Genomic DNA, 27,935 nt, shown 5'->3' with positions numbered 1-27,935 from the left:
TTATTTTAAAATATTTATATATTTCATTGTTTTTAACCTTTTAATGTAAATTACAATTCTGGATGTTTCCTTTTATCATGTCCATAGGATGTCCATCGAATATCCTGTGGACATGTTTTAGGGATATAAGCATGTCCGCCAATTTCATAAACAGATTCGATATATAGTACTATGGACATCTATAGAATGTCCAAAGGACGTAAAACGGATGGCTTATGGACATCCTCAATATCCTTAAAGGACGTCTTATGAATGTCTATCGGATATCCGTGTGCTGTCTGGGATATTACATTGTTCTATGTCTTCTAAAATTTCAAAATCTACATTATTAATGTTCTCTAAACCTCTTTGCTCACCCTTAATTATTTTTTTTAAGTTTTCTACATCTTTGTAAGATCACTCCTATTATTACCTATTATATTCTCATAATATTCCTTCTTTTTTGCCCTGATAAGTTTTACTACTGCATTTCTTTCATTCTTGAAATATTCCCAGTCTTGTTCCTTACCTGTGCTTATTGCTTTACTGTAAGCCTCATCCCTTCTAACTGCCATTCTTATTTTATCTGAAAACCACTTTTTCCCTTCCCATACTTTCGGAATTTTAAACTTTTTCTTAGGCGCTACAGTATCCAATACACTTACTGTTAACAAATCTCTCAGCCATTATACTTATATCTAGCCCTTGACCATGCTCAGTTCTTTCTTCCATTATTCTAATTGTAAAAAATTCATCTACATTAAATTTACTGTAGTCCCTGCCTCTAAATTCTTTATATTTATTTCTCTTGTTAAATTCTACTTTTAGCCATGCATGGTCCGTTATTTTAGGTTTCTCATTCACCTGTACCTTTACTTCCTTTATTCGAAAAAATTAAATCTATAATTATTCGACTATCTTTCATAACTTTCGTTGGACAATCAACATATTGCCTCATCCCTAGGTTTTGCATTACCGTTAATAATTTCTTTGTATAAAATGAATCTACCATTATATCTGTATTAAAGTCACTTATCACTATACAGTCATACTTTATTATTAAAACAATTGGTAAGAACTCTCGATAAATTAAAAAAAGGTCAATGTGGCTATAAGAGTCGACGCGGATGTTTGTGTGTATAAATTAATTTATTATTCTTCTTCAAAAAGTCCGGACGTTTTTCGGCTCCTTTTCATAAATAATGACGTTAAACACCATACGTCCGTCATGTATTTTTGAAAAGATCAGCTTTCCGACCTACCAGTCTCAAAGCAATCATCTTCAGTGAAACGGAGATGGTAAGAGATTGTCACACCGCTGAGGATGGCTCAATTTGGAGCCGATTTCTACTTTCAGCATCACACCTAACAATACTATATCCCGGTATATTGACCTCGCTATCTTCAATTTCTACAGTCAATCTAGTCTCGGATAACGCTAGGATCGCAGGATTCACCCTCTTCATAATCTGATGTTGTATTTCATCCTTATGTGCCAACAAGGTTTGTGCATTCGTATACCGGAGTATTCCGCTTCTTCCTGTGGTTGCTATTTTGAATCTTCCCAGCCGGCTCTTTTTTCCTCCTCCTCCAATACTTTCTTAAATGTCGGAAATTCCGAATCCAGCGCCTCGTGTTCAACATTTATGTTCAAGTTGTACGTCTGATTCTTATAGGTACAGTTTACACACCTCTTCTTTGCCGTCGTACATTCATTCGCCTTATGGTTTCCTGCACACTTATAGCATGTTTCCAGTCTTGTGCAATCCTTGGCAATATGATAATAGCCCCAGCATTTAAAACATCTGCTAACACTAATATAATTAAACTAGCTTGATAACCGTGCTTCGCTACGGTAACACACATTTTATCCCTTTTCACCCCGTTAGGGGTCAAATTTCTAAAAATCCTTTTTTAGTGAATACTTACGTCATGTTTGTATAAAACATTTCTTCCGAAAACGTCTTCTTTCCGAGATAATTCAGTGTCCCGACCTTTTTGTTGTACCCTGTGCAAATGTCGGATCATCCGATAGATGGCATTCGATGAGATCCGTTTCTCGTATTTAAAATATGACAAACGATAGTATAAGAATGGTATATAAATCAAGTGTACGGTACAACTTATATCATCAGTTGTATTGCACGCTTATAATAAAGTGGCACACAATTTTAAATTGAATCGATATATTTATGGTTTTATAACATTTTACATCCCTTCATAATTTTTAATTATATCTGAGCAGATCTGGATACATTCGGTAAATAACATAGGCCCACAAAAAAAGAAAAGTTGTCTGCGTCATGGTCTAGACCATGGTATTTTCATGTATTTTCGCCTGCTGAAACCGAATATAATCTCAGTTTTGCCCCTACACGTCAGGATTTTTTTCTACAGCCAAAAACACCTTGAAAAATCCATTAAATCATAGATCCCACAACTTAACATCAAACTCCGTAGTTCACTCAACTCCAAACAGCCAAACTAAGAATGCCATAACCTTTTCATACTAATGCTTGTACTTGTGCTGTGCCCCATGGGGCTAACCAATCAGAATGATTCCGAGATTCCGTTTTCCGAAATTCCGTACTGCATGGGACGGCACCCTAAGAATCCAAACGATATGTTTCTTCTTCTGATAACGGAATCTCTGATTCCGTTATTGGAATTGAAAATTCTGCTGCCTCAGAGGATGCTGGAGATGGTGACAACTGCCTCAATCAAGGATGTGTAGAATGATCCATTTTCCGATCCTCTGAGGTAACGAAGCCGGCGAAGGCGCGCTGCCTTGCAGGGGGGTGTTAGGGTGTGAGGATGAAGCCGTAGTGTGTCTGACAACGAGTTGACTTTGTCCTCGTCAAAGTCGAAAAGCCCTCATACTTAGATTTAGGGAGGTATGAGGGTTATCACTCCTAGGACGGCGGATTCACCTGCGATCGGAACAGGATCCCTAACGTGCTACACTTCCTCCATTCACATCTTGATTACTTCCCAGAAAATCTTGGGGATTACAGCGAAGATGGTAGATGGGATATAAATATGATGGCTGACTTCTGTTGGCTGTTGAAGAGAGAAAGTGTTGTGAAAGGGAGGAAGCGTAAACGGAACCCACTCCACAGATCATTTGAAGATAAGAGGGTACGAAAACACAGACGATCATGAGTTGTGCTGTCTAAAAGCTTTCCGAAATAGAATATTTGGTGCTCAAGGATTCCAGAGTTATGAATTTATAAAGTTATATTATGTATGTTATTGTATGTATATCCTTCCTTCTGTCCGCATAACTCCCAGGGTCATGTGGTTTTTGGGAGCCTGCTGTCTTGGCTCTCTCCTCCCCCGGGTCATGTGGTTATTGGGAGTCTGCTAGATTTCCAGGTTTATGGGGTTATGGAGTTATGGAGTTGTGGGTTATGGGGTTATGGGATTACGGGGTTATGGGTTATGGGTTATGGGTTATGGGGTTTGCTGTTCAAGGATAACGGGGTTATAGAAATATAAAGTTTGCTGGTTCAAGGTTTAATGAATTTTCCAAGGTGTTTTTGGCTGTAGAAAAAGGGGCAAAACACATGGAAATACCATGGCGCAAACAACTTTTCTTTTTTTGTGGGCCTATGTATATAATTATATCTGGCAGATCAAATTATATCTGGTCAGATCTGGTTATATCTGTTCAGATCTGGTCAGATAGAAACAATTTGTACATCAAATTATATCTGGCCAAATCTGATGAACCAGATCTGGTCATATCTTGGCAGATCTAATTCTTTTTTCCCGGGATGTTAAACAGCATATTCAATTTCTTTTCCAACTTCTCACAGCTTTCTCCTATCACATAAAACAATGTATCATCCGCAAATATTCTTACATTACCTTCTCTTAAGCACGTTTTTACTATATTATTTATATAATAAATAATAAATAATGAGGGCCCCAACACCGATCCCTATGGGACTCCAAATATGGTTTTAATAAGTTTAGACTATTTATCCTTAAACCTAATTTTTTGCGTTCTATTGCTTAAATACGATCGCAGCCATTCTAGCACAGTTCCTCTAATTTCGTATTGATATAGTTTTTCTAGCAGTCTTTCCCGATCTACAGTCTCAAATGCTCGCTTAAGGTCCATAAAAGTTACTCCTACTTTTTTCCTTCGCTAACTATTAATTTCCAATGATCCATTACAACTTGTATCGCTGTTTCACACGAGTGATGTTTTCTAAAACCTGATTAATGTTCTGTTATAATATCGTTATTCTCCAAAAACACTTCTAATTGCTCTTTTACCACTAACTCTAGCACCTTTTCATATATCGATAGTACATTGAGCGGCCTGTACTCACTTGCTTTCTTTGGTTTTGCTATCTTTGGTATCGGTATCACTGTTGTTGTCTTCCATCCATCGGGACACCGACCGCTTTTCAGTGAGCAATTAATCAGCTCCAACAACTCTTCCTTTATTAGAAAAACTGATTTTAACACTTCACTGGTTATCCCTTTATCTGTTCCTTTCGTATTCGATAATCCTATAACAATTTGTCAATAAAGAAACCTTTTCTTCGCCAGTGAATAAAATAAAAAGGAGTAGTAATAATCGACTCTGACTGGCAATATATGAATTTTATTATCTCACGACGTTTCGACCGTCACTTTCGGTCCTTATCAAGTGTTCTATCTCTTACAAACAATTCAGTCCTGGCATTATGCGAATAATAATAAAGAACATTTAACGTCGATCGCGATCAGTGTGCCTTTGTCAACCGTGAGTTGCTGACATGCTTTTCCCACACATACTACGTCTTTTACATACGACGCGCAAACTTGTAAGTTATTTAAAATTGTTAATTTATATTTTATTTCTTTTTATTTTTTTATATATAATTTTAGTTCTTGACTTTTGGATTGTTGGCACAATGCCAGGACTGAATTGTTTGTAAGAGATAGAACACTTGATAAGGACCGAAAGTGACGGTCGAAACGTCGTGAGATAATAAAATTCATATATTGCCAGTCAGAGTCGATTATTACTACTCCTTTCTATAACAATTTGCTCTAACTTCTTTATATCAATCATTTCAAAATCCTCCATTAATCCCTTACTCTCTATATTATAGATATTTTCATCACTATTATTTGTATTCTCCTTCTTCCACTCTATAGATTTAATTATGTTGTCGATGCTTTGTACATAGTATAAGTTAAATTTATCTGCCGTATTGCACTCTTCCATATTTTCTAGTATCTCGAAATCTATATTACCTATTTCATTATCACCTGTTGACACGCCTTTTATCACATCTTTTAAAGTTTTCTACATTTTTATAGGATCCTTCTTATTACCGTCTATCATATTTTCATAATACTCTTTCTTTTTTGTCTTGATGAGTTTAACCACCGCATTTTTCTCCATCTTGAATTGCCTCCAGTCTTATTGTCCACCTGTGTTTACTGCCCTATTGTACGCTTTATTTCTTTTAGCTGCAACTCTTCTTATCTCATCTGTGAACCATTTTTTACCTTCCCAGACCTTCGAAATTTTGAATTTTTTCTTAGGCGCTATAGTATCTATTGCATACACCATACTCTCAACAAATTTATCCGTTTTCACACTTACATCCGCTCTCACACTCACATCTAATTCCTGTCTTTGCTCTATGTTCCTTTCTACTAGTTCAATAAATTCATTAACGCAAAATTTACTATAGTTAGTAAATTTACTATATTAGTCTTTACTAAATAATAAATTCTTTATCCCTCGAATTATTAATACCAAGGTCAATTTTCAGCCACGCATGATCTGTTATTTTAGGTCTATAATCGACTTGTACATTTACTTTATTATTACCAGAGATCAAATCTATTGCTGTTTGGCTATCTTTAGTAATTCTCGTCGGGCTATCGACATATTGTTTAAATCCTAAGCCTAACATTGCCATTGTTAATTTCCTTCCTTAATCGCTAATTCGTCTATCACATCCTCTATAAATCTTATAAAGTCACCATCGGCCGCACTCGGTGAGTGATAAACAACTACTATCACACCTTTATAAAATTATTGCCGTATCTCTACTGCTACGCACCAACAGTTAGAAACCATCTTCCTCGATAATACTACATCATGCTTCATATCATTCCTCACATATATAGCGACTCCTCCTGTATGCCTGTTTTCCGTATCACACCTATAGCTATGCAGTATCCCGGTATGTTCACCTCGCTATCTTCCACGTCCGATATCAATCTGGTCTTTGATAATGCCAATATTGCAAGGTTACTCCTTTTCACAACCTGATGCTGAATTTCTTCTTTATATGCCTCCAAACTTTGTGGATTTGTATATAATATTAGTTCCGTTTCTGACTATAATTGCACACATCGTCCCATCCGGTTCTCTTTTCCTCCTCTTCCAATGTCTTCTTGAATGTTGGACATTCTGCATGTAGTGCATCATGCTCGTCATTAATCTTCAGATTGTATGTCTTATTTTTGTGCATACAATTTACACATTTTTTTCTTTGTTGCAGAGTATTCGCTAGCTTTGTGATTTCCTGCACACATGTGGCATGTGACCTGTCTTGTACAGTTTTTGGCAATGTGGTAGTAGCCCCAACATTTGAAGAATCTTTTGACATTCAAGTATTTAAATACACGGCATTTACGCCATCCAATGTTTACTTTTTCTCTTTCTAGCATTAAACTCTGAGTCATTTCATCTGCTTCTAATATTATTGAACCTTCTTCATTTCCTTCTCCTCTGAATCGCATATTGTTACTTCTTCTCTCTTTGACAATTCTCTTCACCACTCGTATAAAAAATCTATTTCTGTCTCCATCAATTTTTTATTCTGTAACGCTATGGCTACTTATTTCGCTTGCTATCGTTCGCTCGCTCGTGGATGATAGGAGGCGCAGTGTCGTGGAGTCGTAAATGACGAGAAGTAGAGATCTGGTATATACAAGTATTTATTCATTACGTCTATATGTACAGTTTCTATGTGCAGTTGATTGGGTGTGGTCCCGAGAAGGACCGTTTGTGTGGGTTATTTATGTGGCCCTGCAAGGGGCCGATGGTACCGCGTTACGGCGGTGGCCGGAGAGGACGGCAACGGCGCCCGGAGCGACGGCTCTGTCCACGAGGAGAAGTCGATCACCGTACTCGTACGTCCCAGCGAGTTATCAGCTCCTTCGGTGGTCGAGTGTATGCTGGACCTGTGGCTGCGCCGGATATTTCGGTGGCAGCGATGAGCGTGGGTTGGTCGATGCCACCAATCTCCGCGGCGGCAGCTCGATACGTCAGTTATCCAAAAGGCTATCACTCTCAGTGCTTCTAGGAAGTATGTGAGCCGTGAATGCTGAAAGGGCCTTCCCTGTGCGGTCTTATATACAAGTCCTTGCCGAATATTGAACTCGCGAAAGCTCAGCCGCCTATTGGTGAGATGTTGTGTTCTTCATCATGCTGGTAGCACGTGTTCACCGCGCGCGGCCGGCTGCCGTGCCGCTGGTGCGCGCGCTCCGGCAGGACGTGGAGAGCGGGTTGCCGTTCGGCAGGGGCGCGCTCGTATGCGCTCGGTGTGGCGGTTGAGCCGCCGTCTGTTAGGGCGCTCATAGCCGCCACAGGACCCCCTTTGTTATGTTAAAGTTCCGCTTGAAATCGGACGACTGGCTTCTGTGTTCTGGTGTTCCGCGTCGTCTCTTCCAGCTGTTTCCTGTTCACTTGTTTGGCCTCTGTTATCGGCCTGCTCTCCGTGGTTGTGGTCGTCTCTGTATCTGCGAGGGTGTACGCCGGTTTGAGACGTTCTACAGAGATGTTTGTAGACTTGTTTCCCATTTGGATGGTGAAAAATCGCTCCGTCCGTTTGATGACTTCGTACGGTCCGTCGTAGCGGGGGTGGAGTGCGCCTTCTGGCGCGTCATGTCTTACGAAGACGTAGGGCGTCTTCTTCATGTCCTGGTGTACGAATACGTCCTTCCTGCCATGTCGCTTCAGCTTGGGTGTTAGGCGACCCATGTGGCTGCGTAAGCGGGCGATGAAGTCTGCTTCGTCTGTCCCTTGCTCGTTTTTGGTCGTGCTGAAGAACTCTCCTGGTAGATGGATCGGTTCTCCATACACTATCTCTGCAGGTGATGCTGCGATGTCTTCTTTGAGGGCTGCCCTGATGCCCATGAGGACTACTGGCAGGACTTCGGTCCACGCGTCTGTCTCATGTCATCTGATGGCTGCTTTTAATTGCCGGTGGAATATCTCCACCATTCTATTGGCTTGTGGGTGATAAGCTGTGGTCCTCCAATGCTTGGCCCCGGTTAATCTCATCAGGCGTCGGAACATGTCGGACTCGAACTGGCGTCCTTAGTCGGTGGTGACTCTTTCTGGAATCCCGTAGCGGGCCATCCATTGCGAGAAGAGTCGTTTCGCGATGGTCTCTGCCGTGATGTCTTCTACCGGAATTGCCTCGGGCCAGCGTGTGAATCTGTCTATGATTGTCAGACAGTATCTGAATCCTCTCGACGTTGGCAGTGGTCCCACGAGATCCAGGTGGATGTGTTGGAATCTGCGTGTCGGTTGGAGGAATGTCCCGGTGGGGGGACGGTTGTGTTTCTCAACCTTGGCGCGTTGGCACTGGAGGCATGCCCGTGTCCATTGCTGACAGTCTTTGTTGACTCCTGGCCATACGAATCGTTGCGTGACCAGTCTTGTGGTTGCCTTGATTCCGGGGTGCGATAAACCGTGCAGGCTTTGGAAAACCTGCTTGCGGTATGGCGCTGAGACAAACGGTCGCTGTGGTGCCGCTGCCATTTGTGGTGTCGCAGTACAGCATCGTTGTCGTTCTCGGGATGTTGACTTGTGTCAGTTTTAGTGTTGATGTATCGTCCCTTCGTATGGCGGTGAGCTCTTCGTCCTCGCCTTGCGCTTTTGCTAGCTCTTCGCAGTCTATTGCCGTTGTTATGCTGTCCACTCGGGATAAGGCATCGGCTACTACGTTGTCAGTGCCTTTAATGTACCGAATGTCCGTCGTGAACTGGTTTATGAACTCGAGGTGTCGAGCTTGTCTTGGCGAGCTTTTCAGTGGGTTTTGTATCATCGCGTATACCAATGGTTTGTGGTCTGTGTACACGATGAAGTGTCTTCCTTCCACTAGGTGTTGGAAGTGTTTTATTGCCGCGTATATTGCCATCAGTTCCCTGTCGTATGGGCTGTATTTCGTTTGCGCTTTCGACAACTTCTTGCTGAAAAACGCTAGTGGTTGCGCTTGTTCTTCTACCAGCTGGTGTATGACCGCTCCTATGGCGGTGTCAGAGGCGTCTGTTGTCAGGGTCAGCGGGGCGTTGGATTGTGGATGGGCTGGCTAGAAGTGTCGCCTGGGCAAGGCTCCTCTTGCAATGCTCGAAGGCGTCTTCTAGTTCTGTTGTCCATGCGACCGGCGTTTTTCCTTTTTTTGTTTTCCGGCGAGTACGTCATTTAGAGTTGCTTGTTCTTTTGCTGCGCCCGGTACGAATCGGCGATAGAAGTTGATCGTGTCGAGGAATCGTCGTTGTTTTACGGTCTCCGGTTTCCGGAAGTTCTGTATTGCCTCTACTTTTTCTGGGAGTGGTCGCGTCCCGTCCTTCGAGACGAGGTATCCCAAAAATCGTACTTCTGGTATCCCGAAGGTACATTTGGCTGGATTTAGTCGTATCCCGTATTGTTGTAGGCGTCTGAATACTTCCTTTAGGTGGCGCTTATGCTCTTCCTCGCTCGTTGAAGCTATTAGTATGTCATCGATGTAGGCATAGCAGAAATCTAGTCCTTGCAATACCTCGTTGATGAAACGTTGGAATGTTTGTGCTGCGTTTCTTAGGCCGAATGGCATGTATACGTATTCGTATAGGCCGAATGGTGTGATGATGGCCGTTTTTGGTATGTCCTCCGGATTGATTGGTATTTGGTTGTATGCCCTGACCAAGTCTATCGTGGAGAAAGTGGTCTTCCCGTGGAGAGACTGTGAGAAGTTTTCGATGTGTGGTACCGGGTATCTGTCCGGCTTTGTCCGTTTGTTCACTGGACGATAGTCTCCGCACGCTCTCCATTGGTCCGCTTTTTTGGGGACCATATGCAGTGGTGCTGCCCACGGGCTCTTTGAGGGTCGGATTATTCCTCCCGTTGCAATAGGTCGAATTCTATTTTTGCCGCTTTTAGTTTGTCCGGCGCCAGGCGTCTTGGTCGGCAGGCCTCCGGTGGGCCCGGGGTGGTTTTTATGTAGTGCACGGTATTGTGCGTGCATTTTGATGTGCCTGTTTGCCGTGTTATTTCGGGAAATTCCTTCAGTATGCGATGGTAGGGTGATTCCTCGTCTATCGCTTTTACTGATATTGTAGGCTGTTTCCTGGTGCGCCCTTTTGCGCATAGGCCTGTTTGTCCGTCGACCAGGCATCCTTTCCTGACGTCGGGTAGCAGGTGATAATATGCCAAGAAATCGGAGTCTATGATTGGTGTTGTGACGTCCGCAATAATGAATCTCCACGGAAATTCTCGGCGTAGTCCAAAGTCGGGTTGAAGACTTGCACTTCCGTAAGTCGCTATAGTGGATCCGTTAGCTGCGTAGAGTTCGCATTTCTCCTTCCGGCCTCCATTGCTCTGGTTGTGCGGGTAGGCGCTTACATCTGACCCGGTATCTATCAGATACCGTATTTTGGTCTTCCGGTCAGTCAGGAAAAGGCGGCATGGTCGTCGGCTGTCATCGTTGGCCGCCATCAACAAATGCCCTCTGCGTTTTCCGTCTTAGTTTGTTTGTAGGTACACGGTTCCTCGCATTTCCGTACCTTGTCTTTGAAGCTTCGGTGATAGAAGCAGTGTTCCGTTGTGAATCCTCTTGTGTGGCTACGATTTCGGTTGCGACTGCGGCTGCGGTTCCGTTCTCTGCTGTGGGATCGGTCATCTCTCCACCGTTTCTTTTCTTTGGAGAACTGTGTCAGGGCTGCTACCTGTTTTGTTAATGCCTGGATCTGCGCTTCCAATGATGCTTTCTCTGCGCTTGCTGGCTCTACTTCCGCGACGATTGCGCGGTCATTGACTTCGTGTATGCGGTCGGCTTGTTCTGCGACCTCCTCTAATCGGTCTCTATTGCGTGTCGCAAGGATGACCTGCAACTGAGCTGGCAATCTTTCGAGCCAGAGTGTTCGGAGTAGGCTATTTGGCACTGCGGTGCCTGCTAGGCCTTGTAGGTGGCGTAGGAATTGTGATGGCTTCCTGTCGCCGAGTTCCTCGTGCTCCAATAATTGTCGCGTCCGTTGCTCCTGAGATGCTGATAGTCGCTGTATGAGCGTCCGTTTCAGCGTCCCATATTTATCCTCCGCTGGTGGAGACGTGACAACGTCTTTTATTTCCTTGGCGAATCTCGTGTCTATCTGTGACAGTGCGTAGGCATATCGCGTTGTGTCTTGCGTGATTCCGCATATGATGAACTGGCTCTCCAGTTGAACGAACCACAGCTCCGGTTCATCTGGCCAGAATGGTGGCTTCCTCAATCCCACACAGTTTATATGTAGCTCTTCCTTGGCTTGGTAGGGGTTATCCCCATCTGAAGGCTTTGGTGTCGCCATCTCGTTCTCCGTTCTTTCGTCCTACGTCGGGGTCACCAGTTGTAGCGCTATGGCTACTTATTTCGCTTGCTATCGTTCGCTCGCTCGTGGATGATAGGAGGCGCAGTGTCGTGGAGTCGTAAATGACGAGAAGCAGAGATCTGGTATATACAAGTATTTATTCCTTACGTCTATATGTACAGTTTCTATGTGCAGTTGATTGGGTGTGGTCCTGAGAAGGACCGTTTGTGTGGGTTATTTATGTGGTCCTGCAAGGGGCCGATGGTACCGCGTTACGGCGGTGGCCGGAGAGGACGGCAACGGCGCCCGGAGCGTCGGCTCTGTCCACGAGGAGAAGTCGATCACCGTACTCGTACGTCCCAGCGAGTTATCAGCTCCTTCGGTGGTCGAGTGTATGCTGGTCCTGTGGCTGCGCCGGATATTTCGGTGGCAGCGATGAGCGTGGGTCGGTCGATGCCACCAATCTCCGCGGCGGCAGCTCGATACGTCAGTTATCCAAAAGGCTATCACTCTCAGTGCTTCTAGGAAGTATGTGAGCCGTGAATGCTGAAAGGGCCTTCCCTGTGCGGTCTTATATACAAGTTCTTGCCGAATATTGAACTCGCGAAAGCTCTGCCGCCTATCGATATCGGTGAGAGCTTGTTGTGTTCTTCATCATGCTGGTAGCACGTGTTCACCGCGCGCGGCCGGCTGCCGTGCCGCTGGCGCTCGCGCTCCGGCAGGACGTGGAGAGCGGGTTGCCGTTCGGCAGGGGCGCGCTCGTATGCGCTCAGTGTGGCGGTTGAGCCGCCGTTTGTTAGGGCGCTCATAGCCGCCAAAATTCTGTTTTATGATTGTATCTATTAGGTTTTCTTTATCGACTTTTATTTCCTCTGCACCAACATTTATGATTTTTATTTTCGGTTCAATCCTTCTTGGTTCCATAATTTTAAAATCTTCTCCTAACTTATCACGTACTGTGGACTTCAGCTTTTCCATCTCTTTTTCATTCTCACATCCGAGAATAACTGTCCCCTTACTACCTTTTCTAAGCTTTGTTATTCCTACTGCTAGATTTTTTATATCTACTTTTTCTTTTATCAATTTCTTGGTAGTTTCACTCTCTTGTTGTTTGAATGGTTTAACAATTATCACATTTTCCTTCTTCTTCTCCTTTACCGCTTCCGACTAACTAAGAGAGAGAGGCAGAGAGATAGAGAAAAAGAGAGAGAGATAGAAAAAAAGAGCGCAAAGAGAAGGAAAGTGAAAGTGGAAAAACATTGAAAGAAAATTTTCAAACAGTCTGTATAGATTTACACAATAATTCACAATAATTTTGTATGATTTCAGGCTTCGTTACCGGAAGCAGATAGACATGATACCTCGGCGATGTATCGGAAATTAACGTTGCAAAAATTACAACAGGAGGTTCCGCAGCTGCATTGGCTTGTTTATCTGCGAGAATTTATTAAAGCGCCTATTGATGAAAAAGAACTAGTTGTCATGTACGCGATGCCGTATTTCATGCAAATGGGCCGTATTATCTCGAGAACAGATCGAAGGTGAAGACGATATTCCAGACAAGATTTTTTTTCTTTAGTTCTCGTAGTCTCTTAAGTTTAAGATTTTTGAATCTTTAGATTTTCCTCAGATTCAAATTTATAATAGTTTTTTTTTATTTGAGTTTATAATTTTTTTAATAACCTACATTTTCAAACAATATTTTATATCTTTGGATTTTTTTATTTTTTTACACTCAATGTTTTTGTTGGGGCGAGCGAAGCTAGCGTAGCTCCTCTATATCCGACTTTGCATCATTCTTGTAATCACAACTCCTCCACAACCGCTTGACTGATCGAATAATACTGTATATGAATCAATTGCTTATAATAGGCCGATACTAAAAAAAAAAATCCATGATTTTTTTGCAAAAATTTAAAAAAACGCTGTCAACTATTAACCATGATAGTATTATTTTATTTTGAAAGTTTATTTTGATGGTATCGACAGAGTGCCATCTTACTTACCTGAGTTATGACTCAGGTATTGTTAATTACCTTAGAACGCTAAATTAACAATTTAGAGAAGTGTTAGAAAAATCAACTAATTGCCAGTCGCTTTGGAATGTTTAATTAACAATTTAGGGAAGACGTGCGGACACTCAATAACGTACTCAATATCGAGTCTAATAAAATTGTAAACAAATTATAAACAATTAAATTGTATTAACTCCAAGAGTCCAGCGACACAATCCGCAACATTCGATTTAGTTAGTTAACAAATGCTATGCGTTAGTAAACAGTGACATTTCCGTACTGTTTAGTTAAGGTAGTTGTATCGCGACAGTATTAGTCAAAAATAATGGTCACACTGCATATACGATAATGTACGGAAAACTCTACTTATCTGTGTAAAACTTATGACTGAGCTTGTACTGTTTTAACTGTTTTTACTCGCGTCAGTAATATCAGTATACCATCGAGATTAGCTCGCGACGCTCGCGTTAGTATGCTATCGAGGTTATTTTGAATAGAATAGAAGAAATAGAAGCGAAAATGTCTGTTAAACGTTACAAAAGAAGATTAATGAGAGAAAAAGTATTGAAGAAAAGACTTAAAGCTTTAGCGGCAATGTCTGAACTACATATATCTAAAGATCTTTACAGGTTAGCTGTCGTATGTGTCCACCGCTATGAGAAATTGTGTACTTTTCGTAACAATTGCTTCAAAACTAGATAGACAAGGGTCTTGTATTTTTGTAAGAATATTTTTACAAGTCTCTTTTGTCATCTCTTTGTTTTTCATTAAAATCGTATGAGTAGTTTGATCGCTTCAATTACAAACATGATAAAGGAAGCCGTTTTCGTCCTACAATCCATGTAAAAAGTGCTAAGTTTGATTTCAATTATTTCAACTTTGGTATAGTCAAGCTTTTTCTACTTGCACGTGTGTGTAGAGCGTGTTTACATTAATTTGCTGTTCAAATTTTAAAAGATTCCTATGAAAATGGGTTTTGCGATACAACTATCCTTAAATCAACGAATTGTATAAAACCGCTATCTGTTATACAGGGTGTTCCTCAACGTTTGGTACTTTTTTCATATTTAGATAGAGCGAGCCAAACTAAGTCGAAAAGTCATGTACCATTTTGCAATTTTCGCAATAGTTGATGAGTTATTAATGATTAAAAATCGCCGTATTGGCCCGGCCCACCGCCAAATCCAAGCGCGCGGCGAGATGCGGCCGCCCCGCGGTCGGCGCGCGGGCAGTTGTTTTCTACAAGCGTCGATGATTACGCACGAGCGGCGCGTAACGCCAGGCCCCCGTCCTGAGCGATGATAGTTTCTCGCCTTTTTAAAATAGAAATAAAATTTTCTAACAACATAGAAAAATTTTTTGTGCGTACGTATGTACATACGAGTGTACATGCATACACAGGAAAATATCAATTGTACTGCTTAAAAAAGCGATTACTCAATTTACTTTTTTTCTTTTAGTAAGTAACGGTTGTCTTTAAAAGAGAATATTTTCTTGATAATAGTCTCTTAAAATGTACAAATTTTAGAAAGAGTCTTTATCATGTACTCGAAAGAAGAATTTATACTCCTTCAAAGAACATAATAAAATTTTATCAAAGAAAAGTCAAAATAATAAATAAAGTAATATGAGGACCCTCGAGATTAAAATAGGAGAAGTCAAGGCTATGAGGGTCAGAGGCAGATCACAGTGCGTAATATCAGAAATAACTGATTTAGTCGTCGTTTTGATACATTACATCGATCCGTACGTTTCGGCTCAGTTTTGAGCCATCTTCAGCGGCAGTTACAGAAATTAAGTTACACGTTCTCCGTACCGTATGGTGAGTTTACCGATTCAAAGTATCAGAAACATAGACCAATTGATCCATATCTGTAAATTTGTTCAATTAATGTTGAGATATTAAAAATATTTCTTAGGAAACTCACCATTCGGTCTGAATAACGTGGAATACAGAGTCATGTACATAATGAATACTCTCTGCGAGAAGACTTGACGATCTTGTTGACACGACACACAATGATATGAAAGGTCTTGCAAGAAGAGGCATGTCGTAGGTCAACACACCGGCGAGGATTATAACAAAGCACGATTTGACACCGTCTAGTCGAGACGACTAGACGACTATGCTCTGAATCAACCCAGTGCTCTGAATGTCAACGTGAAGAAATTCAAGCAAGCGCGGGTAAACGGCGGGTGTAACTATGACTCTCTTAAGGCCCCTAGCGCACGTCAGCCTTCCCCTGAGCATAGATCTCAGAGGCTGCGGGACAATATTAATCAGCTCATAGAGCAGAGCTCAGCGTTCCGCAGCTATCGGGCTGATACTCTCGTGGGCACGGCGAGAGATGCTCTACTGACGGGGGTGGTCGACGTCCAGGCTATCGAGAGATGGCTGGGCCTGATCTTCCCGCCGTCAGCTGTGCGCCCTCCACAGCGCGCCTCGAGGAAGCAGCGCAGTCCTCCTAACACAAAAGAGAGTAGGAAGCAGGAAAGAAAGAGAGAATATGCACATGTGCAGTCTCTCTATAAGAAGAGCTCAAAGGCCTGCCTATCGCGTGTCCTCGGAGGCGGCTTGGTACGTGAGCGGCCGTCCGCTGTCGAATTCGATGAGTACTGGCGTCCCGTTATGGAGGCGTCCAGTGGCGCGGATGGAGACATGACGGCCCTGCGCGAGTCGTACGGGGAGGCAAGGCAGGTAGCGCGTACTAGCCGTCCACTGACAGCCAGAGGGATTCATCTCGAAGGCTTGGGTGAGGGCGCCGCCAATGGCCCAGCTCGGGTGGTGGATAAGACCTCGCTCTCGGTTCCTATAAAACCATACGAGGTTAACAGGATCTCTATTAAGACTGGTACAGCGCCCGGATTGGACCAGATTACGCCGAGGATGTGGAACGCTGTTCCGCTTGTTCTTCGTGCGCTTCTGTTCAATCTGCTGCTCCTGGCAAGAACGGCGCCCTCGTCGATCGCCACAACAAAAACTGTATTCCTGGAGAAGGGGGGCACGTCCGACCGGCCAGCACCGGCGGACTACAGACCTCTCAGCATAGGATCAGTTGTGATAAGACACTTCCACAAAATTTTCGCTAAGCGATTAGCGGCCCTGGACGTGTTAAACACTCGCCAAAAGGGTTTCCGACCGGTCGATGGGGTGTGTGAGAACGTCACAGTCTTGTCGGCCGTGCTCGGCGATGTCCGGAGGCGGTGTCGAACGTTACATCTGGCGTGCATTGACCTGTCAAAGGCATTTGACACGGTCTCGCACCCAGCTATACATAAGACTCTCAAAGAACTGGACCTCCCTTGGGAGTTTAGAGAGTATATCAGGGCTGTCTATTCGGATGCGCAAACGGTGTTAGGAACCAGCACCAGTGGAGTGTCGGCCGTCAAGATCGGCCGTGGCGTAAGACAGGGTGATCCGTTATCGCCGCTACTGTTCAATCTGGTCGTAGATAGAGCACTAGCTATTCTCTCGGAGGATGTTGGCTATCAGATGGGGGATGAGCTGATCAGCGCCTTGGGCTACGCAGACGACATTGTGCTCCTTGCCTCTACCAGGTCTGGTCTGCAGGAGAACCTGACACGGCTTCAGGCTGCTTTTGCGCGGAATGGACTAACTATCAACGCTAAGAAAACAGGAGTGCTGTCCATGGTGGCGTCCGGTAGAGACAAGAAGGTGAAGATTGACACAACACCGTACTTCACCGTGGGGGGAGTGGTGATCCCGCAAAGATCCCCTGTCGATATCTTGGCGTACCTGGGCTGCATGTACGAAGGTGCTAGGGAATATGCCAATGATCCACCCCTAGCTCAGTCCATCGAGCAACTTACGAAAGCGCCTCTAAAGCCGCAACAGCGGCTGAGGCTCTTGCGTGACTTTCTTCTACCACGGTATTATCACCGTTGGATAGTGGGAACAGTCACGGCCAAAACGTTGAGGGGTGTTGATATTTTGGTGCGCAAAGCCATTAGACGGTGGTTACGTTTTCCCCATGATGTTCCTGCTGGATATTTTCATGCGCCGATACAGAGTGGCGGGCTTGGTGTGCCTCTACTCAAGACTTTAATCCCTATTCTGAAGTTCGACCGACTGCAGCGGTTGTGTCGCAGTACTCTGCCCGCGGCGCGCGCCGCCGCTGAAACCACTTTTGTGGCTAGGCGGCTGGTCTGGTGTGAGAACCAGATGCGCATCCGGGGTAATAGGGTGCAAACGACCGCTGAGCTCAGACAACAGTGTGCTGCCTGGTTGCGCGAGTCGTGCGACGGAAACGGGCTCAGGGAGGTGGAAACATCGAAACTGAGCTCCCACTGGGTGTCGGCGGGAGCCGACCTCATTCCCGGAGCCGACTACGTGCACTATCATCACATACGGGCCAACTGTATTCCGTCTAGAGCGAGAGTCTCCCGAGATCGTGATGGGCGCGAGGTTCGTTGTCGTGCTGGTTGTCCCGATGTCGAGACGCCGGCTCACTGCGTTCAGCGTTGCTTCAGAACGCACGGAGGGAGAATCCTACGGCATAACGACCTTTGCCGTCGAGTCGGTGGCTTCCTACAGCAGAAGGAATGGCATGTCGATGCGGAGTTAGCCTATTCGACCTCTGCCGGCCTGAGGCGGCCCGACCTGACCATTGTTAAGGGTGATGAGGCAGTGGTCGTTGACGCGCAGGTAGTATCCAGTGAAACTGCGTTGGAGGTGTCGCATGACCGCAAGGTGGAGAAGTACCGATCTTGTGATGATCTGGTGGACCAGGTGGCGGAGCGCACAGAAGTGCCGCGTAATAATGTCCGTTTCACCGCCATTACGATCTCATGGCGAGGTGTCTGGAGCCCTAGGAGCGGGGGTGAGCTGCGTAGTTTGGGCCTAACACCTGCCCAGCTGCGTACGCTTACGACTCGGGTCCTCTGGGGCTCATGGCTAAATTGGAAACGATTTAACGGCATAACAACTCGTTATATGCCGGGGCGGAACGTTACCGCGATTAGTGGTGCACATCGGAATGGCACGTAGAGTTGGGTGCCTCCGCATCAGCGGACGAGTAGTAAGAATGTGTGTGTGCATGAGTAGTAGAGTGAGAGCTGCTAGACAGCTCCTTTCAAGCACTTCCAGGGTGTCCGCTGCAACACCGACAGCAAACCACCTTGCAATATCGTTGTAGGTTTGAAATGACTCTTCATATTGCAGTCGTTTTGCCTTTAACGAAACAAATAGCCAAATGCCTCGTCATCTAATTAGTGACGCGCATGAATGGATTAACGAGATTCCCACTGTCCCCATCTACTATCTAGCGAAACCACTGCCAAGGGAACGGGCTTGGAAAAATTAGCGGGGAAAAAAGACCCTGTTGATCTTGACTCTAGTCTGGCACTGTAAGGAGACATGAGAGGTGTAGCATAAGTGGGAGATGGCAACATCGCCGGTGAAATACCACTACTTTCATCGTTTCCTTACTTACTCGGTTAGGCGGAGCGCGTGCCCCGAGGGCTTCGTGCCCCGGCGGTCACGGTGTTCTAGAACCAAGCGTGTCAGAGTGGCGTGAGGCCTCGCGGCCGATCGCCGTTAATACTCCCGCGTGATCCGATTCGAGGACACTGCCAGGCGGGGAGTTTGACTGGGGCGGTACATCTGTCAAAGAATAACGCAGGTGTCCTAAGGCCAGCTCAGCGATGGCTGTGGGCTATCCCGTGCCAGTTCTGAGCTGAGCGTTGAATGGCGGCCGAAGAGGACGACCACGACGGCTCGCGCCGCCACGGAAGCCTCGCAGCAAGGAAGATCCGCGGGAGGCCAAGGCACGGGACCGAGCTTGGATCCCCGGGACCGGCGCGAGAACGCCGATTGGTTCACCTCGCCCAGGCCCGGCACGTCAGCCAAACCCGCTTCCCGACCAAGCCCGACACGCCCCGCTCCTCAGAGCCAATCCTTATTCCGAAGTTACGGATCCAATTTGCCGACTTCCCTTACCTACATTAGTCTATCGACTAGAGGCTCTTTACCTTGGAGACCTGCTGCGGATATGGGTACGAACCGGCGCGACACCTCCACGGCTAGACCAGACTCGTGTGAAGTTTGCCACCCGAGCCAAAGGCGAGAGCGGCAAATCACACTCGTCTGAAAAACGCTGCTTTCTCTCCTTGGTGCACAATATACTATAGTAGGTGGTTACAACGTGACATTTTATGAACAAAAAAGATTATATAGTCACTGGCAAGACTGGCAAAGAATTGAGTAAGAGCTGAATAAAAAATTATATTCAATATTCAATATCAAAGAAAAAAGTAACAAACGTAAGAAACCAATAAAAGTTAACAATAAAAATGCACTTACATGTTCACAAAACGACAGCGTACAACACAGTTCTTTACACTTCAGACTTATGATCTGAAATGCTTGCTTTTCGGAATTATGACACAAGCAAATGATATTCAAATGCGTGAATTTGGTTGTTGATTTTGTTGTGCCGTAACCGGGATAGTATATTATTGTAGCGGTTAATGTGACGCACGTGTTCGTTCAGATTATGATTTGCGACTGCCCGCCCGATCTTACAATTCGGCGGTATTTATAATGTCGGAGTCGACATTCCGTTGCTAGTCTAGGACTCTCGAAATAGCGTTAACCTCTCGCTGTCAGTGCCTTGCGCTGGCCTTTGCATCAGCGCTTTCGGTCATCCCGGAGTTGAAATGGAAATTTTTAAGCGTACGGCGCAACTGAACAGAAATAACGCAACACCTACCTACAGCGCGACGCCTATACCACATATCATCTCGTCTTGCCAAAAATCTAATAATGGTCTCATAATAAAAATACACATGGATGTATTTGGCATTTGACGCTCTTAAATTTGCGTTGAAAAAATTGTTATATTTGGCAAAAATAATAGGTGGGGGTGGGGTTAAATTAAAAAATGTGACCAATTTGAAAAATCTGATTACGCCATTGTAAAGAGCACAAAAAGCCATAAACATTTCGTACAAATTTTTTGTCGTTACGCCTTATATTTTCGAAGATATTCGCAAAAAAATATAAAATCCGTTATTTTCGAGGGGTTGTTTTAACCCCTAAACGTCGAGATACGCCGCAAAAAAAAATACGTGTCTAATGTTTTTTGATGCTCAACAACATATCCAAAGCGCATCCAAATCGGGTAGGTACACTTCCGACCGTTCCGTCAGATGCAATAAACCTGGGGGTATTCGAGAGAAGAATTTTGAGGAAGATTTTTGGTGCAAACAAGATCAACGAGAACGAACATAAGAGGAAAACTAACAAAGAGTTGTATTAACTTTACAACGACTCTGATATAGAGACGCACATTAGAATAGGAAGACTGATTGTGAGATGGCTGGGACACGTGAACAGAATGGAAGAATCTGACCCTTGCAGGAGAATACTGCACAATGACATTCGTGGCACGAGACCGAGAGGCAGACCGAGGCCCACTTCTAACGTCCCCCTTAGAAAGAGACGAAGAGTGAGTTAATCTAAAGTTCAAAGTTAACCGACACTTGTGAAACTGGGCCCGAGAAACCGATGGTGGAGATCAGTACTGGACGATTTAAAAAAGCTGAATATAGAGAACTGGAAGACTAAATCCAGGGACCGTGAGAGCTGGAGGCGAATTCTCTATGAGGCCAAGGACCTCCTTAGGTCCGGAGAGCCGTAGATAGATAGATTACAGAGGGCCAGGCGGTCGTATATCGCGAAACAACATCGTATAGTGCATGTATGTCCGAAAGCTAAATTCAATACGAGTGAAGCTAAAGATGAACTTCGGAATGAGGATAAAAGTTGGAAAAATGCTTTTAATCAGCTTCATGATCATTGGCAACTTGATATGAACTTAGTAAAGCCCGACGAAAGCGCAAATGAAAGCAACAAAAATGTAGAGATTTATCAATGTGAGTGGATGGAATTAATGCGCATTGCACCAAATAAATTTTCAGCAGATGTTGATTTAGGAAATCGAGAAATTGACTTCACACATGATTGAGGTGTTATATTTCTGAATTATAATTATGAAGCAGCCCTTCAGTTTGTAAAAAATGAGCAACTACTGACGACGTCGCAGTTCGGGGAGATGACACAATGCCAGTTCGGTTAAATCTCAAGCAACAACTTGTTTTAGATCACCTGGACAATCAGATTAATAGACGCACTCGGTCAAAATTGGTTATTATTCAAAGTAGCGCTGAAACTGGCAAAAGTTGCGTAATACATGAAATAGTTCGAAAAATTAAACCAAAACAAGTAGAAACTTGCACATTGCTTCCTCTATGAGAAAGCCTGTTTTTTTTTATGCATAATTATTAGTATATATTTATTAATTTGGCTTCCTCATAGAGGAAGCAATGTGCAGGTTTCTACTTGCACACTTAAAAACTATGAGGAAGCAATGTGCAAGTTTCTACTTGCACACTTTTTTTATTGTAATAAAGCTTTATTGCAACTAATATCTGTTATACTAATATCTGTTATACTCTTACAAAAATCAATTAAATAATTAATGTTTTTACTAAAATGATCCCTACTAATTGCGGATATATCTTATTTCTATTTTGTTCAATACCAACCTTCTTCTAATGATACTCTATATAAAATTACATGTATAACTTATACATGTAACTTTTTAAGCAGAAATCGGTAACTCCTTCACCGATCTTCGCAAAATTCAAAACAACCTTCCTTTAATGATAATATAATCTATATAAAATTACATGTACATCTTATACACTTTTTAAGCAGAAATCGGTAATTCCTTCACCGATCCTCACCAAATTCAAGAAAAAACTGAAGAATATAACAGAATTAGAAATAACACGATATCTCAAAAGTTAAAGCAACCACAGACATTTCACCAAATATTATAGACCTTTGATCGCGTATAAAGCTGCGTCTAATCAACCAAATCTTAAAGAATTATATATGAAATAGGGGTAGAAAAGACTGAAGAATATAATAGAATTAGAAATAACCCAATATCTCAAAATTTGCGGAAGTTAAAGCTACCACAGACATTTTTCAAAAATTCAAAATTTTGTATAAAGAAAGAATCTTTTTACCGATTATCACCGAATTCAATACCAACCTTCTTTTAATGATACTCTATATAAAATTACATGTATAACTTATACATGTAACTTTTTAAGCAAAAATTGGTAACTCCACCGATCCTCGCCAAATTCAATACCTTCCTTAAATGATATTTTATCCATCAAATAACTTACACATTTTTTAAGCAAAAATCGTTACACATTTTTTAAGCAGAAATCGGTAACCGATTCTCGCAAAATTTAAAACAACTTTTCTTTAATAATACTCTATATAAAATTACATGTATAACTTATACATGTAACTTTTTTAGCAGAAATCGGTAACTCCTTCATCGACCTTCGGCAAATCTTAAAGAATTATATATGAAATAGAGGTAGAAAAGACTGAAAAATATAATAAAATTAGAAATAGCCCAATATTTCAAAATTTACAAAAGTTAGAGCAACCACGGACATTTCTTAAAAAATTCAAAATTTTTGAAAAAAAGAACCCCTTTACTGATTATCGCCAAATTCAATACCAATCTTCCTTGAATGATACTCTATCGATTAAAAAAAAAACAGCCTGATATCTCAATATTTGCGGAAGTAGAGCAACCACGGACATCAAATCCGTACATACACACACACATACGGATATTTTTTTAATGCAATATTTCGACGTTTTAGAACACTCTGAACATATTAGCATCAAAAACTCAAAAAACAATCTTTTCTTTGGTTTCTTCTACCCCTATTTCATATATAATTCATTTAAATTTGGTTGATTAAACCCAACTTTATACGCAATCAAAGGTTCATATACGAAATTTACGAAAACAAAGCTTCCTCTATGAGGAAGCAATATGATGAGGGAAATGTAAGTTTAATGGCTCCAACTGGTGTGGCAGCAAATAATATTAATGGTGCTACGATTCATTCAGCACTCCAATTATTTATCAATAAGACAGAGAAATAATGAAGAACTTAAAGGAAAGGATTTGATGAAGTGACAAAAAGAGTTTTCAGACATAAAATTTGTAATGTCAATGTTAGGTCTGAATACATTGAGGCAAATTGATCAACGACTTCGCCAGGCTAAACCAGAATACAGTGAGTATTTATTTGAAGATATAACGGGGATATAACGGTGTATCTTTGTGGAGATTATAACTAATTGCCACCAGTATCTGAAATCGCATTATATCAGATGCTAAAATCAACCAATCTGAAGGCAATGGAAGGAAAAGCAATTTATTTACAATTTAATAAAGTATTTTTTTTACAATAGTCATGCGCCAACAAGGGAAAAAGCAATTAATGTTTAGATGTGTTTTGCAAAACATCACGAGTAGAGTCACCCTAAATGATTATAAACTTTTACGTACTCGATTCATTAGTTTTTGTAATCACAGTAGTTTCAAAAATACACTAAGAATAATGTCACGTAATAATGCTATATTAGACTACAATGATCGTAAATTACGCGAAACTGGAACTCCAGTGACTGTCATCAATGCAATTCGCAATAACCAAACAGCACGTTTTGCTTCTGTCAATGACGCTCAAGGCATGACAGCAAAATTGATTTTATCTATTGAAACTCGGATAATTTTACAAAAAAATTTGAATGTGTCGAAAGGTTTCTGCAATGGAACGTTTGGAATGATCATTGACATCGTTTATAAGCCGAATGTAGAAATCGAAGAATACAGTGAATGTATGCCGGTATTTATATTATAATGGTTAAGTTTGACGGTAGCTCAACATTTGCCAAAGATGCGACACCAATTGTCCCATATACCGTGTCTTTCAAAAAGAATAATGTCAGCTGCTCTCGACGCCAGTTTTTTCTCACTGTAGCTTATACGGTCAGCATTCGTCAATCGGAAGGATAAATGATAGACAAAGCTGTTGTTGACATCGTATTCAACAAAATACGCACTTGGTCTTGGATATGTTAGTCTTTCGCGTGTTAAATCATTAGAAGGTCCACTATTGACCCATCTTTTGTATTTACACGCTTGCAAGCTGTGAATCATTTGAGAATAATGGATTTGAGGCATAGGGAAATTGAAAGACTAAAGAATTTATAATTCTATAGGGGAGACCGGGGCTAAAAGGTCAACGGGGTTGAAGCATCAAATCAAATATCTCGGAACCTGTATATTGTGCGAACTCGCTATCAACATTGTAAACGCTGCTTATGGTACCCATGTGACCAACGGAGTTTCGGCAGGTTACCTGCCGTGTTATGATTTTTACGAGGGCAAACGTGTTTTCGGAAGGTAAAAGTGAAATTTTCTGCGCGTGGAAATTTTGTAATATCTGCAATAATATTTGCTCTCCAAATCTCGAGGTACGTGATTATAAAGAGTAATGCATGCTGAACACGAATCCAGTGTAGTTTTTTCATTATCGTTGATGTCTAATATTTCGTGGGCGATCAAACCTGAAACTTGTGTTTGGGGCTAATCAGTCAGTAAGCACCCGGGGCTGGTCAGTCACTGTGGCGCGCCGGGCGCACGACTTCAGCTCACGGCGATTTCAGGTTAGGTTTCCCTCGAGCGTGATTCTGTCTTCCCTTGCACGTGCGTCAGTTTGTATAGGAGGGAAAAGGTACGCACGTATTGTCGCAAAACGGGTGTTTTGGCCGACCGAAAAGATGGCGGACCGTTGTTTTTGAGATCGCTCGCGCTCACGGCACGTCGGCGAGGTACGGCGAGGCACGGCACGGCTCTGAGATCCCGCGATTTCCGCGCGAGAGTTGACATGCCGCGCGCGCGGTAGATCGTCGTTGTTGGTCGTTGTGTCAGTGACAGTCGCGCGTGCGACCGCATCGTCCAGCGTTCGCCGCATCGTCTCGGCGTCATTGTCGTCGTCGTCGTCGTCGTCGTCGTCGTCGTCGTCGTCGTCGTCGTCGTCGTCGTCGTCGTCGTCGAGTCGGTAAAATGGTCGCGCTCCACCGCGAGCTTTTCTAACCCCCCTGTCGCTATTTATCGCTCCCCCGCGAGAAACGCGGTTTGGTTAGGTTGCTCGAGGGTCCGCGCTGATCCTATGGCACCGGAACGCCGTCACGCGTGTTCCCCGTGGTTGCCCGCGTTGACAATATGACGTGCCGTTGGGGAGTTTACGATTTGGTTAACCTCTGTATTCACGTGCCTAAATTGTTTTATGGAATAGGTAAAACAATTATTTTTTAATAATGTTTTACATAAAAATTTTAAATAAATTTTTATATTTTTATATTTTCTATTAAAAAACAATTATTAAAATGTATCCTATAATTTTTCCGGATTAGATGTACGTATATGTAGTGAAAATGCAGTGTGACTGATTAGCCTCGGGGAGGTGACGCTTAAACCCCGGCATTTTTGAGATTTCAATTTTTTCACCGTTGTCGTTTTTGCTCTATACCGGTTAAACAAAGCGACGTAGATAAAAATTTCCTATATAAATTTTGTAGCTAAAGGTTTACTCTTTACAGTGGTATACCACATTTAACTAATATTATTTATTTTCTTGTTAAAAATCGGCACCGAAAAAAAATGACCTTTTAGCCCCGGTCTCCCCTATTATATTGTTGTAAAATAATAATAATGCTATAAACATTTTTTATGATACTGTTGTAAAATAATAAATAATGTTGCAAACGTTTTTTCTATCATTCTGTTGTGAAAAGAAACTTTGCTCGTTCGCTCCGCTATATTTTTTGTTCGTCACGCGTGTCAGACATATCTAATATTTCCCTAATCCTTGAAATTTCTATTCATTAAAAAATCATAAGTTTATAAATGTCTTCCTAAAGATAAGATTCGATTGAATTTGAGATTCTCAAATATCACGAATCCTTGAATTTTTATGTAAAATTAATTTCACAGAACTTTACATAACTATATTCTGTGGCGATTCGTCATGTCGGTTATGCCTCATATGATCGATGAATATCAGCAGAAACGAATCGAATTTCGCAAGATCCTTTTGGGTATTCTTAGTGAAAGGAATAGATGGTCGCAATGCGTTGAGTGGACTAATAAGAAACTCGGGATGGCGGTAGGAGCTCTTTTTATACGCGAAAATTTTAATCACGAAAGTAAGGTGAGTATTTTCCATTTCAGAAATATAGCTACAACGAATTCTTTTTGCTCTGTGGGTCGAAATGTAGTCTGGTTTTCAGGAGACTGCTTTAGAAATGATTCGGACAATTCGCGAAGCTTTTAACGAACTGTTGGTCGAAAATCATTGGATGGATGACGAGACTCGGGCAGTGGCAAAGAAAAAGGCTGATTCAATGAACGAGCGAATTGGATATCCCGAATTTTTGAAAAATCCACATGAGCTCTCTGAGGAATATAAAATGGTAATGACTTCGATATTATCATTTCTACAAAATATTATATTTTAATATTCTAATATCAAATATATAAAAGAATTTGTCATGTCCTGTGGACTCCACGATTTCTCTTTTTCGCGGAAATTTCCTAAAATCCAGAATAGCCTTTAAGATTAAAGTGAGTAACCGAGCACTTACGGTTATCCATCGGCAAGTAAGCTATGATCTCGACATTTCCAATTTTCCTATCGATACTTCCTATTTTAAACGAGATCGAGAAATCGAGAGGAAACTTCCAGGTAATGAAATCCAAACAGACAAGGCATATACGACTACGTTTTTATCAACTTTGTCTGATCTATAACTATAAACCTGGCGACATGGCGCGCCAAGAAACCCTTAAATTCAAGAAAAGTTTAACAGAAAATTTTATTATATTAAACGAGCTGTCTCAACAAATAAAAACAGAGTCTGGGACGTGCGTTTCTAAAAATCCTGTAACTGTTATAAGCATGTAACGGAAATAAAGATATAAGACTATGCGTTGTCTGTTAATACAAAAACAGGGTTGTGAGATAAACCAAGGACCCAGAGCCCTAATAAAAGAGAGACCGGCGATAATTAAAAAATGGATAAGTCACTGGAAAAACCGATAACTTAAATCTCCAAAATAAGACGGCGAGGGCCTTATGACAAGACTCGCCAATGGACAGCCGTAAAAATAGATATGTTGGGATTTGTACGGCCCTGCGCCAGCCCCCCCCCCCCCCGCTATCTTCCCGACAATCCCGACTCGAATCGGAGCGAACTCGACCGAGTAGTAGTCTTTGTACATTCGTAGAGTGTAGTCGTTGTACCATGGCCGCACACGCCACATACACATTCCTCGTGACAATCGTAATAAACTACAGAGCGGTGTTAACATAATCAGAAACGTCTTTTTGGCTGCCTCTACCTATACCATTAACGTACGAAAAATAAGTGGTCCAGAACGTAAAAGTTTTGCC

At 42.6% G+C, this 27,935-nt stretch overlaps 1 protein-coding gene and 1 long non-coding RNA gene across 2 annotated transcripts in view; one reads left to right on the top strand and one right to left on the bottom strand.

Moving 5' to 3' along the window:
- LOC139785539 (uncharacterized) overlaps nt 1-27,468 on the top strand; it is a 46,783-nt gene extending 19,315 nt beyond the window's left edge. The window contains exons 2-4 of the long non-coding RNA XR_011721982.1: nt 12,883-13,094; nt 26,477-26,693; nt 26,773-27,468. This is a non-coding gene — a long non-coding RNA (uncharacterized lncRNA). The remainder of the gene's footprint in view (nt 1-12,882; nt 13,095-26,476; nt 26,694-26,772) is intronic.
- LOC139785538 (uncharacterized) lies at nt 1,450-12,720 on the bottom strand (the record flags this gene model as incomplete). Its single annotated transcript, XM_071724710.1, has 4 exons — nt 1,450-1,807; nt 2,490-2,494; nt 6,627-6,803; nt 12,366-12,720. Coding segments are annotated over 4 exons (816 nt in total), but the record flags the coding sequence as incomplete, so codon positions are not given.
- Nucleotides 27,469-27,935: the final 467 nt, after the last annotated feature.

Source organism: Temnothorax nylanderi, unplaced genomic scaffold, assembly GCF_030848795.1.
Source record: "Temnothorax nylanderi isolate EJ_2023f unplaced genomic scaffold, tnyl_v1.0 TNYL_tig0824_pilon, whole genome shotgun sequence".
NCBI classification, from domain to species: domain Eukaryota; kingdom Metazoa; phylum Arthropoda; class Insecta; order Hymenoptera; family Formicidae; genus Temnothorax; species Temnothorax nylanderi.
Note: the sequence above shows the minus strand (reverse complement) of the source record. Positions and strands in the feature narration are given on the sequence as shown.